The 18658-nt window shown below is 40.1% G+C and overlaps 1 protein-coding gene, 2 long non-coding RNA genes and 1 pseudogene across 6 annotated transcripts in view; 2 read left to right on the top strand and 2 right to left on the bottom strand.

Moving 5' to 3' along the window:
- Nucleotides 1-1990: 1990 nt before the first annotated feature.
- LOC134288805 (uncharacterized) lies at nt 1991-3192 on the bottom strand (annotated as a pseudogene).
- Nucleotides 3193-4719: 1527 nt separating this feature from the next.
- LOC134287096 (uncharacterized) lies at nt 4720-5553 on the top strand. Its single transcript, XR_009997016.1, has 2 exons — nt 4720-4880; nt 4954-5553. It is a non-coding gene; the product is annotated as an uncharacterized LOC134287096 (long non-coding RNA).
- Nucleotides 5257-5858, bottom strand: LOC134287097 (uncharacterized). The gene is made up of 2 exons (XR_009997017.1): nt 5558-5858; nt 5257-5486 (listed from the first exon to the last, which is right to left on the bottom strand). It is a non-coding gene; the product is annotated as an uncharacterized LOC134287097 (long non-coding RNA).
- Nucleotides 5859-6215: 357 nt separating this feature from the next.
- Nucleotides 6216-18658, top strand: part of LOC109421591 (nucleoside diphosphate kinase 7) — a 34535-nt gene continuing 22092 nt past the window's right edge. For 2 of the 4 annotated variants that reach the window (XM_029872361.2, XM_062851683.1), the window contains exon 1: nt 6216-6347. In XM_029872361.2, coding sequence (XP_029728221.2) covers nt 6345-6347 — 3 coding nt within the window. In that variant the 5' untranslated portion in view covers nt 6216-6344. The remainder of the gene's footprint in view (nt 6348-18658) is intronic. The other 2 variants (XM_029872360.2, XM_062851684.1) reach the window with 2 other exon arrangements.

Genomic DNA, 18658 nt, shown 5'->3' with positions numbered 1-18658 from the left:
AGATTTGATAGTTGGCCAACTGGCCACCCGTGGCGCTCGCATCGTTTTTGTTCGAGTTTGACGTTTGTCCACTACCGCCACCTAGTTCATGGTCGGCCAAACTCAGTCCTTTTAGTATTGGGCGAACAGGTTTTCGGAACTATGATTTGAATCGAAAAATATTCGTAGTGTTACGTCTGTTTGTCTGTGCTTACACGGTCAGAAAATTCACACAAAACTGAGCTAAAGTGGGACAACTCAAAAATGAGTAATATTTTTTCCAGCGATAGCGCTGGCACAAGTGCGAAAATCTTATCAGTTTAAGCCGTATAATATTCTTGCTGATGGCCTAAATTGGTTGGATTTTTGCACTTGGGCCAGCGCTATCGCTGGAAATGCAATTTACTCATTTTTTGAGCTTGTGGTGTGGTGTTTCTTGACAGTTCTACTAATAATGATCTTTCTAAATACACCGCCTACTCAGCGGTCTGCTAAACTACCACATCTCCTTTTCTTCAACGAAAGATGTTGATTTTGTGACTGATTTCTTCTAGAAGTGGTTGTATGTCAAACACCGAGAACGAAATGCAGGAGTTCACTTGTCAGGCGAGCTCCTCATTCCATTTTCTGCCGGACTCAACAGGTCGCATCTGTTAGCGATTCGACGGCGTTGTAGTGTCTCTGACTTGCGCAGGCCTCCAGTTGCTAATTTTACTGTATTAGCTGGCTTGTGCTGAGCCCTTCCAACCGATCCGGGCGCCCGTCTTCGTACACACTTGGATCACCGACGAACCGACGTGACAGCTAGAACAAATAAATTCAAATTTGTTGTCCCCGACGCCATGATGAAAAATATCCGAACACTACCGCCTCCTCTATAACGGTTCGCGTTGTTTTGATAGCTTGACTCCAAACCCCCGTGTATTCATATAGGAAAAGGTTCGCGCCTGAGCTGATTTGACAGAAGCGTTCGCTCGCTTTGCTGGTCGACCGTTAAAATTAGGGGGGACACTTTTGAAACACCACTGTCACGTCGGTTCGTCGGTGCTTGGATGCCTTGGTAAAGAATTTCTGTTTGTCCTCTAAGGGAGTTAGGACGTGAAGTAAATGCCCAAGTAACCAAAAGTTCAGATAAAAGGGTACTTTATAAGCTAAGCAGCTTGTTCGAGGTCGCTCATTAGCCTTCTAAGCAGCTTCATTTTTAAGTAATTTTGGAACTTGAAAGTTCACATAAGCACGCTGGATAGCCTTCTAAGCAGCTTCTGACGGAACTTTGTCAAAATTCATGCAGAAACAAAAATGTGTTTCAGAATCACACCCTGCTGGTGGGGGTTTGTGATTCACGTCTGGAAATTGCTACTGATAATTATATTTTCACATATGATGCTGCTATGTAGATTTGAACTGGAACCCTCCTGCGTGATAGCCTGCCGACTTACCGCTGCGCTGCTGAAGACACTTGACAAAGTCAAGCTAACTTCACTACTGTACAAATGTGCAAAACTAGCTGCCGACAGAAAATCGATTCAAGTCAGACTTTACCTGCTGGCCACTCAATCGCAGCTGTAGTACTGCGGTAGAGCGTAGGGCTCTCACGCAGCGACTGTCGGTTCGAATCCGATGTGCGGCAATTTTTTTTTTATCAAGCCTAGTATTCATTGATTTGATATATTCATTTTGTCTTTTATTCGTGTACGCTTAAACAGTTGTTTTCTGTAAAAGAAATAAATTTAATCTTCATTGAAACACAACGCTACTGAACTGAACTTCTATGAACTTGAAAGTTCCGACAAAGTTCCGACATAGCATCTTAAGCAGCTTTAAAGTTCCGCGAAGTTCAGATAAAGTTCCGAATGGAACTTTCTGGCTGCTTAAGAGGCTAACAATTAGCCTTGCCGGAACTTGTGACCGAAGTTCCAGCAAGGTTCATCGTTAGCCTCTTAAGCAGCCAGAAAGTTCCGTTTGGAACTTTATCTGAACTTTGCGGAACTTGAAAGTGCATTTTGTCATGTCATTGGTTACTTGGGTGGCGTTCCATCAAAAAGCGATTGGTGTTATAGGGCACTAACAACGGTTGATTGGGCAAGATGGATGGATCTTTCATGGTGATGCTACCAGCACTTAGTGATGAGCTTTTGAATGATACTTTAACGCGACGTTTGTTAAAGTTCGTAGCATGGCTACATCGTACATACCTGTACATACTTCCATTTGGACTTGGAAAAGGGTCGTGGACTGGATGACCGTTTGTAAGTTTTGGCGCAGCGCGTTTTGCGTTTGTTTTTTGTCGTTATCGTCCTTACCTTCCTGCTACCGCGCCTGCCACTACCGGGGGACATAACCAATACGTTGACTCCGTTAATGGTAGAAGCAACGAAATTAACACCACTCATCGTCGGCGCCGTGGTTAGGGTTACAGAGTCTCTTGATTGGGTTTCTCCCGTAGTGCTATTTCGATTAGGTTTCGCATTGAGTGCTGCTGTTCCGACCATTTCGACTTCTACGCGGTCTTAATTCTGATGGTATAGTGATACCGACGTCATTTTGCTTCGCGTGCAATTTTACTATCTTCTCCAGTTTCAACGTCCTTTGCTGACATTTTAACTATGTTTAAAACCCGGCAAATGGAATTTATTACAACCACCGGACCCGATAGATCGTATCTGCCGCTACGGTTGCTCCCTCCTAGGCGAGCATTACTTCGCTGGACCCAACGGATCGAATCCGTCGCTTCAGCAGCCCCCTTCGAAAGGCGAGCTTCCTTTTTTCAACCACCGGACCCGACAGTTCGAAACTGCCGCTACGGTTGCTCCCTCATAGGTGAGCATTTTCTCGCTGGACCCAACGGATCAAATCCGTCGCTTCAGCAGCTCCCTTCGAAAGGCGAACTTTTTTTCAACTACCGGACCTGACAGTTCGAAACTGTCGCTTCGGTTGCTTCCCTCACAGGTAAGCATTCTTTTTTTTTTGCTGGACCCGATGGATCGAATCCATCGCTTCAGCATCCAGCTCCCTTCGAAAGGCGAGTTTCCGCCGGACCTGACAGATCGTATCTGTCGCTACGACAGACCCCTTTCGAGGTGAGTTTTTTTTTAACTTTTGTCTGACCCGATCAGATATTATCCGTCGAGATCAGACTGTGCATATTTACCATTGACAATTCAAATTTGGAATTAACTCCCAATTAGCTTCAATTTTCTGCGCTGGGTTCTTGTTCGTCGTCGCCAATGTGGTTCTGACAGTTCTACTAATAATGATCTTTCTAAATACACCGCCTACTCAGCGGTCTGCTAAACTACCACAGAGCTGTTCCAGTTTAGCTCAATCTTACTCATTTTAGAGTAACATTTTCTTAGCGCTGGAAAAAAAATACTCAATTGTGAGTTGTCCCACTTTAGCTCTAAAATGAGTGAATTTTCTGACCGTTACTCATTTTAGAGTAATATTTTCCTAGCGTGATTGTTCCGTTCCAGGATGTTCCGCTAAAAAATGGCAACAGATGGCAGTAAATTGTGTTTTAAAACGAAACCTCCACGCTAAGAAAATGTTACTCTAAAATGAGTAAGATTCACACAAAACTGAGCTAAACTGGAACAGCTCAAAAAATGAGTAAATTGCATTTCCAGCGATAGCGCTGGCCAAAGTGCAAAAATCCAAACAATTTAGGCCGTATAATATTCTTCACATCAGCAAGAATATTATACGGCTTAATCTGATAAGATTTTCGCACTTGTGCCAGCGCTATCGCTGGATAAAAAATTTACTCAATTTTGAGTTGTCCCACTTTAGCTCAGTTTTGTGTGAATTTTCTGACCGTGTGCACGCTAAGAAAATGTTACTCTAAAATGAGTAAGATTCACACAAAACTGAGCTAAACTGGAACAGCTCAAAAAATGAGTAAATTGCATTTCCAGCGATAGCGCTGGCCCAAGTGCAAAAATCCAACCAATTTAAGCCGTATAATATTCTTCACATCAGCAAGAATATTATACAGCTTAAACTGATGAGATTTTCGCACTTGGGCCAGCGCTAGCGCTGGAAAAAAAATTTACTCAATTTTGAGTTGTCCCACTTTAGCTCAGTTTTGTGTGAATTTCCTGACCGTGTGTATACACGCTAAGAAAATGTTACTCTAAAATGAGTAAGATTCACACAAAACTGAGCTAAACTGGAACAGCTCAAAAAATGAGTAAATTGCATTTCCAGCGATAGCGCTGGCCCAGGTGCAAAAATCCAACTGGGTTTAAGCCGCATAATATTCTTCACATCAGCTACACGGTCAGAAAATTCACTCATTTTCGAGCTAAAGTGGGACAACTCAAAAATGAGTAAATTTTATTTCCAGCGATAGCGCTGTCCCAAGTGCGAAAATCTCATCAGTTTAAGTCGTATAATATTCTTGCTGATGTGAAGAATATTATACGGCTTAAATTGGTTGGATTTTTGCACTTGGACCAGCGCTATCGCTGGAAATGCAATTTACTCATTTTTTGAGCTGTTCCAGTTTAGCTCAGTTTTGTGTGAATCTTACTCATTTTAGTGTAACATTTTCTTAGCGTGTAGAATATTATACAGCTTAAACTGATGAGATTTTCGCACTTGGGCCAGCGCTAGCGCTGTAAAAAAAATTTACTTATTTATTTATTTATTTTTTGTCCAGCGCTAGCGCTGGCCCAAGTGCGAAAATCTCATCAGTTTAAGCTGTATAATATTCTTGCTGATGTGAAGAATATTATCCAGCTTTTTACGCTAGCGCGAGGGGTGATTCAAATATGACGTTTCTTGCCGACAACCGAATTTCAGTTCAATGCCATCCTAGTAGACTATTTGGGAGTTTGTTGATTGGAATGTCAAAAATTTTCACTGTTTGGATCTGTTTTGCACCAACAGCGATTCTCAGGGTATTTACAATGATTTTTTATATATTAGATAGTTCTGCTAGGAACATTAATCTAATATTTTATTCTTTTTTAGGTCAACTATGGAGGAATTTGATTGGATATATTTGTATGTGAAAATATGTTAATAATTGACGATTTCGACGAATAACCTAGCATACCCTCTGTATTCTCCATTTAGCAGTGTCCAGTAATGTTTTTCCTCAATAATATCAAATGGAGCAGAAGTTCGTTTTGGCAAAAAATGATGCGTATAGGGACCTTGTTAGGGATAGTCGGATACGGCAGTCATTGGTCCATATTCGCATTTCAACATTTTACTGTTGGTCAAGCATCCCAGGGTCAAGCTAATTATACCAATAATTCGTCTAATAAATAATTCGTCTGGTAATATAACGAGTTTATTCTTTAGATTCCCATAATAAGAGCATATTATAAAGTTCTATTATGGTAATAATGTGCTGCCAAAAGTTGAATCATTTGCTTAGAAAACCACCTTCAAAACGCAAATCAGAGTGCGTGAGAATTGGCAGAGCTTTGTAGTTAAATTCAGATGATTTCAGCTCTCAGACTTTCAATTGATTTCCGATAAAAATGCTCGTAGTTGACCTAAAAAGAACCAAAAAACAATTTAATTGCTTCAGTAGAATAAATATACCTATATTATCATTTCAAATTACGCTTTGGATCACTGTTGGTGTGAAATTAATCAAATGAAAAATGTTGACACTTCAATCAACAAACTCATAAAACAGCCTACTAAGACAGCATTGAACTGAAATTAGATTGTCGGCAAGAAACGTCATATTCGAATCACCCCTCACGTTAGCGTAAAAAGCTGGATACGGCTTACACCAGTTGGATTTTTGCACTTGGTCCAGCGCTATCGCTGGAAATGCAATTTACTCATTTTTTGAGCTGTCCCAGTTTAGCTCAGTTTTGTGTGAATCTTACTCATTTTAGTGTAACATTTTCTTAGCGTGCAAGTGCGAAAATCTCATCTGTTTAAGCCGTATAATATTCTTGATTAGGCGAAGAATATTATACGGCTTAAACCAGTTGGATTTTTGCACTTGGGCCAGCGCTATCGCTGGACATGCAATTTACTCATTTTTTGAGCTGTTCCAGTTTAGCTCAGTTTTGTGTGAATCTTACTCATTTTAGAGTAACATTTTCTAAGCGTGTGCACACGCTTCATGAATCTTACTCATTTTAGAGTAACATTTTCTTAGCGTGTACTCATTTTAGAGTAACTTTTTCTTAGCGTGTATTCAGCAGGTTTCGCTGAAAATACAATTTACTGCCATCTGTTGCTATTTTTGACCGGAACATCCTGGAACGGAACAATCACGCGCACGTTCAAAAGCTGTCAACAAAAAAGTTTGAAATCATTTTTGTTGCCGTAGAAACCGTGCCAAGTTTGCTTTATTTTCAAAGTAAATCAAAAACATTTTTTAGTTCTCCGAAATGGTAAGTTTAATTCATTTTTGCCCAGAAAAACTATATCAATTTTAAGCTGCTTAATTTATTTAGTCAAGCAGAACAATGTAGGTAGTTTATTCTCTTTTGTATGATCTTGACTTAGGGTGTGCATTAGGATGGGACAAAAATTAATTTCCAGTTCCTGCAGGAACATGTATGATTTTCGGATGCCTAGCGCAGTTTCGAGTTCGAAAGGAATCGCTCAAGAAACTTCTTGAGTGATTCCTGGCAGAAACTTTCTTCGGTGACTGCCATTTGAACTGTCATTTCTTCGCTACTGCGTACTGCGATCGGAGAAAAACAGGTTTCTTGAGCGATTCAGGCAAGGAATTTCCCATGCATCAAGATAGGCTGAGAAATTCCTTCTGATCAGTCTTCAAAAAATCTCACTCCAAGAGCTGCTGAGATTCAAAACCATAGGAGCATGATCAATTCAACGCGCATGTTTCGTTTCGATCAGTAGAATAACTAGCCACAGAAGTCCAATGTCGCGACTATTCGTGTGACTAACATCTAGTTTGCCACGCCCTTACAGCGTCAGTAGCGGTACTAGAAGTGTCAAATAAATTTTGTTTACCAAAACAAAAGATTCTTTTCAAGCTGGACACTTAAAACAATCAATAATTACAATAAAAAAATATAAATTTAATTATATAGGAAAAGTGACTACAGCGCCATTGGAGTTCTAGTGTATTTCTATTTTTCGATCCAGGCATGCATTGAATCTTACCTCATGTATGGGAGGATTGAATCCCATGATTCAATCCTTGATTGATTCCCACAAGAGTGAAAATGCATCGTGTTACCATAGATATTTTGTTAAGTGTTGAGGAAGTGTTTTGTTTGACAGATTTGATGGGAAGCAAGTTGAGTTGAAAGTTGCTCCTGTTATCATCTCAGGAAAATAATGCCTGTAATATGCTTGGATCTGAGTTCCAAGACGGAAAATGTTCTAATACCTATTACAACGCAGAGGAGTCGCTTTGAAACGATACAAAAATCGAGGCACACAATGACAGCAACCTTTTTTTAGGTTTTCTACAGACATTTTATTTGGTTAACCGTTAATCTTTGCCGGAGATTGTGATTTTAAAGGGCGTCCAGGAGGATTTTATTATTCTTACACTCCTATTTCCACCATGAATTGAAAAAAAATAGCCAATAGTTCACACATTAGAGCCAGATAGAGCTACCCAAGCAGCACATATGTTACAAAGGAGTGTCGACAGCGCAGATTTTTGGTTGGATACGAGTCATTTTCAAGTTATTTTGCCTTTGGGTTAGAATTACATGAATATAACTCCGGTAAAACCAAAAACTTGCGCCATCGACACTCCTTTGTGACTTGTGTGCTGCTTGGGTACGGCGGCTAAGTACGATGATTCCTTATGAGTTTAATAGAATCACCCCACTAATTTTGTCTCACACAAATTAAAATACGCTTAACGTTCATATTGCATTCCGCAATGGGCTTTTAGGTTTATAGTCGAAATTCTGCTGACAATTTTCGTACCACCCGCAACGGTGTATGTATTAGGCAATTTTTTATAACAATCGTTGCCAAGGTTGCCTTTACTCCCAACCCAACCTGTTCAGTGTACTTGAACGCAGGAATTCAATCTTGGGATTGAATCCCATGCACGAATCCCGCACGCTAAGATTGGAAAAAATCATGATCCAAAACGATCCCGGTTTTCGGGATTGTTTCAAAGCATGCTTGTTTGAATCATGGAGTAGAAGGATGCTCTTGAAAGACTGCTTCTGATCTGCAAACAGCGCTTAAGCTACTACTGCCCATATTCGCATATCCACATAGGTCAAAATCCACTTTTTTAGCTTAACATATTCCTACACCATAGTGGTTTCTGCTTTTAGTGGTGTTGCGTGTACGTACATGCTGCATTACACGAACACTACCTGAGTTACTGGTTGAAAATAGTAAACAAAGATCAGCTGTTCCCAGCAATATCAAATGGGCATATTTTCAACTAGTAGATTTGCATTAGTGTTCGTGACACCGCGCTGCGAAACCACTTTGTATAGCATATGCTCCAATGGGGCACGTTCGGTGTAGTCCTAGATTTGTAGTAATGAGCTAAATTTTTGTATGGTGAGAAGGTCTACTCTCCGTTTCTGCAAAAAGCTTGGGTATTATGATTCCTTGCCTAATTTGATGCTGTTTGAGCAAAACTTTGGATAACTATGTTGTTTAGGTTGCAAGAAATGGAGAAAACAACAACACTGTTGCCCAAAGTTTTGCTCAAACAGGATCAAATTAGGCAAGGAATCATAATACCCACGCTTTTTGAACCATTTCTTTGCAGAAACGGAGAATTGACCTTCTCACCATACAAAAATTCAGCTCATTACTACAAATCTAGTACTTCATCTATCTGTCCTATAGGAGGCAATCAGTGAAGTACTAGATTGAAAGTAGTGAGCTGGATTTTTGTATGGCGAGATGATCAATTCTCCATTTCTGCAATGAAATGGTGCAAACAGCGTGGGTTATATGATTTATTGACTGATTTGATGCTGTTTGAGCAAAAGTTTGGATAACTGTGTTGTTGAAGTTGCAGGAAAAAATAAGGCAACAACACATTTATTCAAACTTTTGCTCAAATAGCATCAAATTAGCCAATAAATCATATAACCTACGCTAATTGCACCATTTCATTGCAGAAATGGAGAATTGATCATTTCACCATACAAAAATTCAGCTCACTTCTTTCAATCTAGTACTTCACTGATTGCCTCCTATTATTAAAAAAATGTGTTTGTTCTAAAACATGTGAGTATATTGAAAAGAACGTTTTGACGTAACCACCATGTGGTCGCAATACTGACGTCTGTATACAAGAAAACTAAAATTTTCCCATAAAACGTGATTGAACACAATTTATTGGGATAATTTATTGACATAAACATAATTTATATTTGAGATATCTAATTACTTGATTTCAGATGCCTGAAAATCATTTTCAATATCAACAATTTTCATAGTCCTTAGTCCTGGATCAATCGCTTCCAGTCAGTCGCCCTGAGATTTTGGAGCCCCTTAGGGCCGCAAAATGCAGTTGAGGAAGACCTAAAAGGCCAACGTGCGCGCCCTACCACGAAGCCAACGGCTTCATCCTGGTTCTCTGCTAATATGGTATAAGTTTGTCATTTCTCTGGCATACGAGCTACGTACCCAGCCCACCGCAGCCTGCCGTGTTTTATTCGCTTCATTATACATCAGTTAAACGATTTTGTCAGCCTGTTTCGGGGACACATTTTTTGTTCTCCTTAAATATCTAAGTAGATTTTAAAGCAGTAGTTTAGTGATGAACATGATTGAATTAGTTAAAGTTTGACCGTAAGTTAATGAGAGCAAAAAGTTTGTGGGACTGACAAAATTGGGTTCATACTGTATCGATTTATTTACATACTTGGTACAATTCGTAGTTCATACAACGCCGCCATATGCCGTGATCCTGGTTAGCGGCGAGTATTGTTCGCAGTTGCTTACTTTAAATTACTCTAAAATGGGTGTTTATCAAATCTCCTAAGTATAGAATCCAAACACCTCATGTATGTTATACAGTTATATTTTATATTATATTTTTTGTATCAAGTTTGTATCTCATCGATTTTTCAAGTTACAACTGCATTTCCATGAAAAAAATCGTATTTTCAAAATTTAATCACAAGTTTTTAACAAAAAAGGTACCTACAGTTTTTTCACCATATATAGAACAGAGTACGATCTTTCCAATGCAACCGGGAGATTGAAAATCCATTTGCTCCTGAGATATGACTTTTTGAAAAAGTGATTTTTCGAAGAAAAATGCCAATATCTTTTTAACTACGCGAGTTAGAACTTTGAGCTCTTTGGAAAAAATATGCGTCGTTGATAGTTCTAAAAGTGATCGGAACAAAGTATTTACGAGAAACGACCGAATTAAAAGTTATTTCAGGAAAACTGAAATTCATGGATCACCCTAACATGAATCTTTTAAAAAACTCTAAGTTAGGAACCATAAGAGATAGAATAATGGTTTCTTCGGCAAACTTGCTCCAAATAAGTTCTTTTACAACTTTGTAGAACATTTTGTGAACGTACACAAAATTATCAAAAAGCAGATGTTTGGATCAGCGAAACTAGAGGTACCACCCTAATTTCACAATAATGAGAAAAAAGGTCGAAAAATAAGAAAAAAGTTTCCCAAAAACACCATGTATCTAAAACTTATGGTTTAGGCACAAACATTTTTGTCTTCGTAAATACGGCTCTGGACCCATTGTGCACGGTTAGTACATCTTCTTTCGAGTCGGGACTGCTGCTTATCAACAAAAAATGTATTTAACGCACGAATACGGACATTCAGCTGGAGACCCGGGTTCGATTCCCGTTCCGGTCGGGAATTTTTTTTTCGACTCCCTGGGCATGGTGTATCATTGCACTGGCTTCACAATATACAAATGCATGCAATGGCAGGCAAAGGACGCCCTTCAAATGATAACTGTGGAAGTGCTCAAAGAACTTGAAGTTGCTCAAAGAAGTTGAAGCGAGGCAGGCCAAGTCTCAGTGGGGACGTAGAGCCATATAGAAGAAGAAGAAGACGGACATTCCGGAAAAAAATCTAACACGTGTTCAGAAAACGGGTACCGTAATAGCGAAGACGGCTAATAACTAGCTAATAATTAGCCGTCTTCGGTAATAGCTAACATAACGGTCATAGCAATCTGGTTGTTACGTCAACTTATCCGTGTAATCATTCATCAAAACGACTGAATGGTCGCATAAACTGACGTACACGTTTTAAATATGGAAAAATTACATGAAACATCTTAAAATCATCGCGGCTCACTTTTTGTAGCTGTAATCCACGAAACTGACAGATTATTTCATTCAAATAGTCGGTGCATATGTAAATCCGGAAAAAATCTATAAAATCGTGTTTTCCCATCAGAGAAGACGTTAGTGGTTACATCGACTATGCGAATATGGGCAGACTAGTACACAGGGTTACCCGACGTTTCCACTAGACAGAAATGTCTTGCCATTTTGCTGGACAGATGTGTCATGACAGAAATGTTTTCTCGCTGTTTGCATGGAAAGCAGCGGTGTTGATCATTTCTGTTACGTTTTCTCTTTCTGGCAGCAAAATGGCAAGACATTTCTGTCTAGTGGAGACGTAGGGTTAAATATTTCAGGCCATACATGTCCCTCTCTTTCGTTAACATCTCAGCTGTTTATTTGTATGATGAGCCATTTTACGAGACGTTTCGGATCAGCTGATCGCTCATTTCATGAATGAAAATTTGACAGGAGGTTGCGCCCAAGCCCGTGAGTGTTAATATCAATATCAACACTGTTGTCGTTTCGTAAAATAGACTATTGTCTCCTTGCATTGAACGATGGTCAAAACAATCGTCTTTTGATTTGTACTGCAAAAATAGTTGAAATGTGTACCATTACATAGCAATAATTGAAAGAGAAAGTGAATAAAGAGAGCCTCTCAAATGCAGATACACCCTTAAATGAAACAACACAGCGCACGAGTAACTTTCACGCAGCGAGCAAAAAGACAAAAGAATTTCACGCAGATTTGTGTAACACCGGATCAGCACATTTTTTGTGTTGATCCGGTGTTACACAAATCTGCGTGAAAATTCTTTTGTCTTTTCGGTCGCTGCGTGAAAGTTACTCGTTGCGCTGTGTACATCGAGTTCTGCGTGTAGGACCTATTGAAATCTAGATTGAGTTTAAATAAGGGCGAAAGTAACATGAGAGAGTTCTCTTCATCGACTCTCTCTTCGGGTAATTAAAGTGACAAGATGCAAATTCAGTCGAACTTTTTTACACTTAGACGCTAGATTGCATCGCAACCTAGCGATTTATGACCAAAAAAATCAACCATACTTGCATCTTGTCACTTTTATCTTAAGAAAAGAGAGTCTATGAAGAGAACTCTCATTTTACTTTCGCCCTTATTTAAACTCAATCTAGAAATGTTTGGCCTGATTTGTCCAAAAAGAAACCAATGTTCAAACATCTTGTTTGACTCGATCGAATTTTCATTAGTGTCAACCCGCATAGCAAAATACAGTTTGTACACGCTAACCCTCAGCTACCCAGATTGATGTCAAAGCGACCCAGATTGAGCAAAACTGCAGTTACTCTAATCTGGGTAAAGGCACCTTTACTCAAATCTGGGTTACCGATGCTCGTGACAAAATCTGGGTAACCGGTACCCAGCTCCTCCGGGACATTGATTTTATTAATTTATTTCCAATTTAGATTTTTAATAGAAAGCTCCCAAGCCCCATGTGATTTTCACTTACCTGATGCAGGAAAACAGTTCCCTGGAAGAATCTCACTGTGTTCCCGTCATTTATCCTCATATTTTTCGTGGAAACATCTATAATTGCCAGCGTTCGCCTGACCGCTGCCATATTCTCAAGCCGGAAAATGACAAAGTGCCGATTACCCAAATCTTTACCCAGATCCAACCAATCTGGGTTTTCGGGTTACCCGGATTTTGACAACTGCTAACAACATGAAAATCCGGGTAGAATCGACCCAGGCGATGGGTAGTTTCAGGTTAGCGTGTATTACACTCCAAACCTTGCTCCAAACAGTATGTTCCCTTCATCTCTTACACACCAAAAATTCGTTTCGCCTTCCAGCAAAATAAATTGCTGAAACGAATCCAGCAAATTATATTTTACTGAATTATCAGCAACGTCAATTTGGTTTGCTGAAGATTCAGCAAATTGCAAAAATTACTGATTCAACCAGCAAGGCACCTGTCAAACACTTAATGTTTGAAGGCAAGCCGAAAAGAACAAATAAATAGTAAACAAGTGCTTCAGTTCACCAGGATTTTACGGCGTATTTCGTGAAATTTTTCAACAATCTTCACAATTAAGGTAGGTTAAATCGTCTAAAATGTGTGTTATTACAAGAAAAGTAAGGTTTCTCCCTAATTGCTGTTTCCAGATGCAGCTCATCGGTCTCTTCAATACACTGATGCTGTCGGAAACTGGAAAAGGAAACGACAAAGTTTTCATAATTAAATGAAGTGTTTCAACCGCAGTTATTGACGAAAAATACTGAAATAAATCATTTTAATTCTAGTTTTTTTTATGTGTTGTGTTTGTTTCATTCAAAAACCGAACCCAAAATACTGAAAATATTTTGCTGGTTCTTCAGCAATATGAGCCCGGCTGAAAAATGATGCAGTTTGCTGAAAATTCAGCAAAATAACTGTCAAAACGCATTGCTGTAAATCCAGCAAAATAAATTTTGCTGAATGCATTGCTGAACTTGCAGCACAAAAAAAATCAGCAATTTTTTGCTGATTATCAGCACTAAAAATTTGGTGTGTACTGTTACTGTATTAGGAACAGGTGCTTTCCTGTTGAAAACTATGGAACTTGAACATTCGATCATAAAGAATGGTCTACGAAACCCATACCAAGTTGTAACAGTATGTCATATTGTGCAGAAATTGTCAAATAATATAGCGATGAAAACTTGTGAGATATGGTGGCAATATGGAATGACCTTTTCCCAAATGGTTGATGATTTTATTTTCGCAACACACACATGTGCATTGTACTGTATGCTAATTAAATTTAACAGTTTGCCAAATAGTAGCGTACATTGGTATCCGTAGTACCGACGAACGTCGGAGTTTGCAATGTTGTGAAAAAAAAAAGATCACCCGTGAGCAACTGTGTGAACTGTGAAAATCTGAAAACTTGCCTTGATAAAAGATTTGAAGTGCCTGAAGCGACTAGACACAATGGTAAGTTTTGAAGGATTCTTCCATTTTAGTTTCTGTGTTGTATTTCATCATATACAAATTATTTTTCAGAATTCGTAAACTTGATCCCGCATGACTGTGTGCGATTGTGAGGTGTTCCGGGAGGAGCGACGAATTCGACCTGCTGCGGGTGGAAATTGTGTGTCGCTTGCGAAAAAAATCTGCTCTCACCGGGCAAGGATGGGACGTGTCGAAGTCAGGAAATTTCGGCAGACAAGATGCCCCTCCATCAATGCAGGATGTGCTGCTCAGCATGATGTTTGAAGATAAATATTCTTTGGGATCGTTGATAAATATTTGATGAATAAAAAAACTTCAGTGAACGCATAAACGTTTTTTTTTATTTTTAAACGATTCAAATATAGATGACGCATATATCAAACCTTTAAATACCATGAAAGACTATACATAAATAATAATCCATACAGTGCTTGTTTTTCTTGTAGCTATATTGTTAAACTATTCTCTTACCATTTGTTATGCAGTGAATTGCCTGAAAAACTGGATAATAAATTGACCATATCCTTTACTGTTTTGCGAAAAATTTGTTCGAGAAAATGAGCGATTTTTTATGGTAACCTATCTTAACCGCCTATTCCGCATACTGTAAATTGGCGGATTACCGTTTGTCAAACTGGCAAATCTGTACATGGAATGGTTAGCTTACTGTTATCTCCGATAGTCTGAGAAATGGTTAGATGACTATTGCTAATGGTTTTCTACAGTATGAGAAACAATGCAATAACAGTTTGCGATTATGCGGGAAGTGTAGAGAGTAAAATGTCTTACCTACCTTTGTAATACTTTGCATTGTTTTTCGATTTGTCATAACCCTTTTGTATACACTAAATCCTTTTTTTACACGACTTTTTTTTACGCGATTTTATTTTGCACGATTTTTTTTACGCGATTTTCTCGAAGTTACGCGACTTTTTTTTACGCGATTTTGGTTATTTGTGGAGGGCAAATCGCGTAAAAAAAGATTTGCCTTTGATTTTTTTACGCGATTTCACGAAGTTACGCGAACTTTTTTTACACGATCTATTTTTGCGCGGACGCATCCATCGCGTAAAAAAAGGATTTAGTGTACGCCGAGAATAAAACACGTTTCGTAAATAGCAAATCGATTTCCGTATTTCCTACGCGTTCGAAAGTTCCCTACGGTCGGAATCTCTGCTCTGGTCATTCCCTGTACCGACAGGTTATAGGCCCAGTTTCGGGAATTGCGGAATCGTTTCGGTTCGGCGGTGAAAATCGCGGATTTCGTGCGGTTGTTGTGTGACGCCGCTGGCTGGTGCTAAGGTGGTGAGGTGTGGACTTGTCACCCGACTTGTGAGCGGGATGGCGGATCTTGGAAAGTTTTCCATAGTCAAGCTCGGGAACAGCAACTACGGAACATGGAAATTCCAAATGGAAATGTTCATCACCAGGGAGAAACTTTGACACACGGTGGACGAAGTAAAGCCGGAACCGGAGACGGATGCTTAGCGGAAGGCGGACACAAGTCCAGAGCTACGATCGGGCTATGTATCGAGCAGAGCCAGTACCCTCTCATCAAAGACTGCACGACGGCGAGAGCGGTATGGGATGCGCTTAAGGCGTATCACGAAAAATCAACAATAACATCCCAGCTGTCCGACTTTGCGACTCAAAGCTCGGCGAATCCGGTGATGTGGAGCGGCATCTACTGGAGATGGACACTCTGTTCGACAAGCTCGAAAATGCTGGCCTGGATTTGGAGGAAAAGCTGAAAATCGCCATGGTACTGCGAAGCATGCCAGAGTCGTACCATTTTCTGGCATCGGCTTTGGAGGCTCGGCCGGACGATGATATCACCATGGAGTTGGTTCGATCGAAGCTGATGGATGAGTATCACAAGAGGCTGGAGCGGTGCGGTAAGTCGTCGTCGAAGGAACAGGTGCTGAAGACACAGAAAGCGAGCACCGAAAAAGTCTGCTATTTCTGTAAGAAACCTGGCCACTTCAAACGTGACTGCAGGAAGTGGCTGGCTCAGGTGAATGCTGACGATTGCGAACCATCTGAGAGCAAACCGGCTGGTAAAAAATATCCGGCGAAGGCAAAACAGGCGATAGACAAGGATGAATCGGCGGCGGTGTTTTTGATAGAAGAAAAAAGTGAATCCACTAGTTTGGCAAAAAGAAAAAGTGTTTGGACGGTGGACAGTGGCGCGTCGTGCCACATGACCGGCGACGAAAAGTTTTTCGATGAGCTGGTGAAGTCGTCCAACGTGCAGGTGTCAATGGCCAACGGAAAAAGTGCGCCGTCTGGGGGTCTCGGCAGCGGAAGTGTCAGAGGTGTCACCGGAGCCGGAAAACCGATCAAGATAGAGCTTGGGAAGGTCCTCTACGTGCCTGATTTGAACAGTGGTTTGCTGTCTGTCAGCAAAATAACGGACAAAGGCTACAGCAACAATCAATATGAAACTGGCGAATTTTTTGTGACGCCAGTCGTTCCCCCAGTGCATTCGCCCAATGCTGGTGATTTTGACGCTACGCTTTTAAGGCCCCCTAGCGTGTCAGCTCAAATTTTGCTCTTCTTATTTGATTCTTATTCCAAACAATCATCAAGCACGATAGTAGTTGTGTAGCCTTTCTATACCAATTCCATAAACAAACAAACAAAAATAGCACCTCTTTGTCTCGGTACTTCCAATGTAAACATTTCGAGAATATGAATCATTTGAAAGCAACTCAAGCAGTAAACTACTCTACTTCAATGAATAACAAGGAAACATATCCAAATGTCACGAAAAATGTTAGATTTTTTATGCAACGAGCTAGAAATGATCGAATTATTTTGGTACGCTCTCTCACTGTTTATTAGCCTGGTACACGGTTTATATGGGAAAATATAAAAAATGGAAAAACTCCAACTCCTGTATACTTTTTGAGCTCCATTTTGGTCCCATATCAGCTGTGCAAAATTTCAGATCGATCGAAGAAACTATATTTTAGCGCCCGCCATTCTTAGTTTTTCATACGATTTACTATGGGAAAAATTTACCTCTTCAAAGAAAAATCGCTTGAGGTCAACCATTGATCCCTAAAAATAAGTCGTTGAATGATTTCTGTAGATAACTTCACGAGGAATCAGACCACCGAAGACCGCAAAGCGATGCGACATTCGTGGAAAAAGTTATTAAGCCTTACCCGATCGATAAAATGACGAGATTTTATTATTTATTGTTATTCCTTACGTGTTAAACAGCGTGGGCATGTGATTCGGTTTTCAGTCAATAACTTTTTCCACATGCCTTCGATCGCTTTGCGGTCTTCAGAGGGTTTGTTCCTCGTAAAATTTCCAACAGAAATCATTCATCGATATATTTTTAGGGGTTAAGGGGCAACCTGTGGTGATTTTTCTTTAAAAAAGTGATTTTCCCCATAGTAAATCGTATGAAAATTTAAAACGGCTGGCGCTAAAATATAGTTTCTCCGATCGAGCTGAAATTTTGCACAGTTGATATGGGGCCAAAATGGAACTCAAAAAGTGTACAGGAGTAAAATGTATTTTGGTGTCCCACACTACTGTTTATGTTTACTGCAACAGCAGTGCTGGCGGACCGCTTGGTGAAGATTTCGTGAATTATAATGCTTTGCTTATTTCACTAACAATTGTGGTAAAAAAGTTAAAAAACAATCACCCCACAAATTATTTTTGATTTCATGACGCATAACCAATGTGTTGACTGGATTTTTTAATTGATTTCGATCAATTTCATTGACGCTTCGGCCAGCAGGATCGACATCACTGCGTGCAATGATCGATGATTGTGCGCGCCAAAAGACATCACCGCGCTGCCGCCGTCGTCGTTGGTACTGCGGTGGGTGGTAAACACCTGTAAACACCGCCAACCACATTTCAGTGCGATCGAAACAAATCGTTAAAAATTTCTACTTTCGAGTGAACTAATGCTTAGTAATCGCGATTACTTCGAAAGAGGCTTGTATTTGAAGTAGTGTGAATACATTTTTATGCCGAATATCTCGCGTGAAATTGATTATTTTATAAAATAAGATAAGTGTCGATTTTTTACAAATATGTATTGGTGCAATGTTGTGTAAAGTTGATTTCGGTCAATGATTTTGAAGACGCCATTTTGCGATGACACGCTAAGGGGCCTTTGTCAGTTTGCTCCACCCATTTTCATCGAAGCAAGACTGAGCCTGCCAATTTAGTGACCATGACAACAAGAAAAAACGGGTTGTTTATTTACGTGTTACGTTCCGGCAAGAAAAAAACAATCTTAATGACATTCTAGGGGTAAGCGTAGAAGAACGCACGGACGGATGGGCTGGGCGACACCGTGTGGCCCGGTTTCGAACCACCACGGTTGGCGGACGTACGGGTAGACGGGAGCTTGATGGTGACCCGTGGGACGGCTTCGGGTGTCACAGATCGGTAGCGGATTGGCGGGTAGTGGTTGATCTCGTGCGAAGCGAAGAGAAGGCGTGGAGGCGA

Source organism: Aedes albopictus, chromosome 2, assembly GCF_035046485.1.
Source record: "Aedes albopictus strain Foshan chromosome 2, AalbF5, whole genome shotgun sequence".
Classification (NCBI taxonomy): domain Eukaryota; kingdom Metazoa; phylum Arthropoda; class Insecta; order Diptera; family Culicidae; genus Aedes; species Aedes albopictus.
The sequence above is the reverse complement of the archived record's forward strand: the minus strand, read 5'-3'. Positions and strand labels throughout refer to the sequence as shown.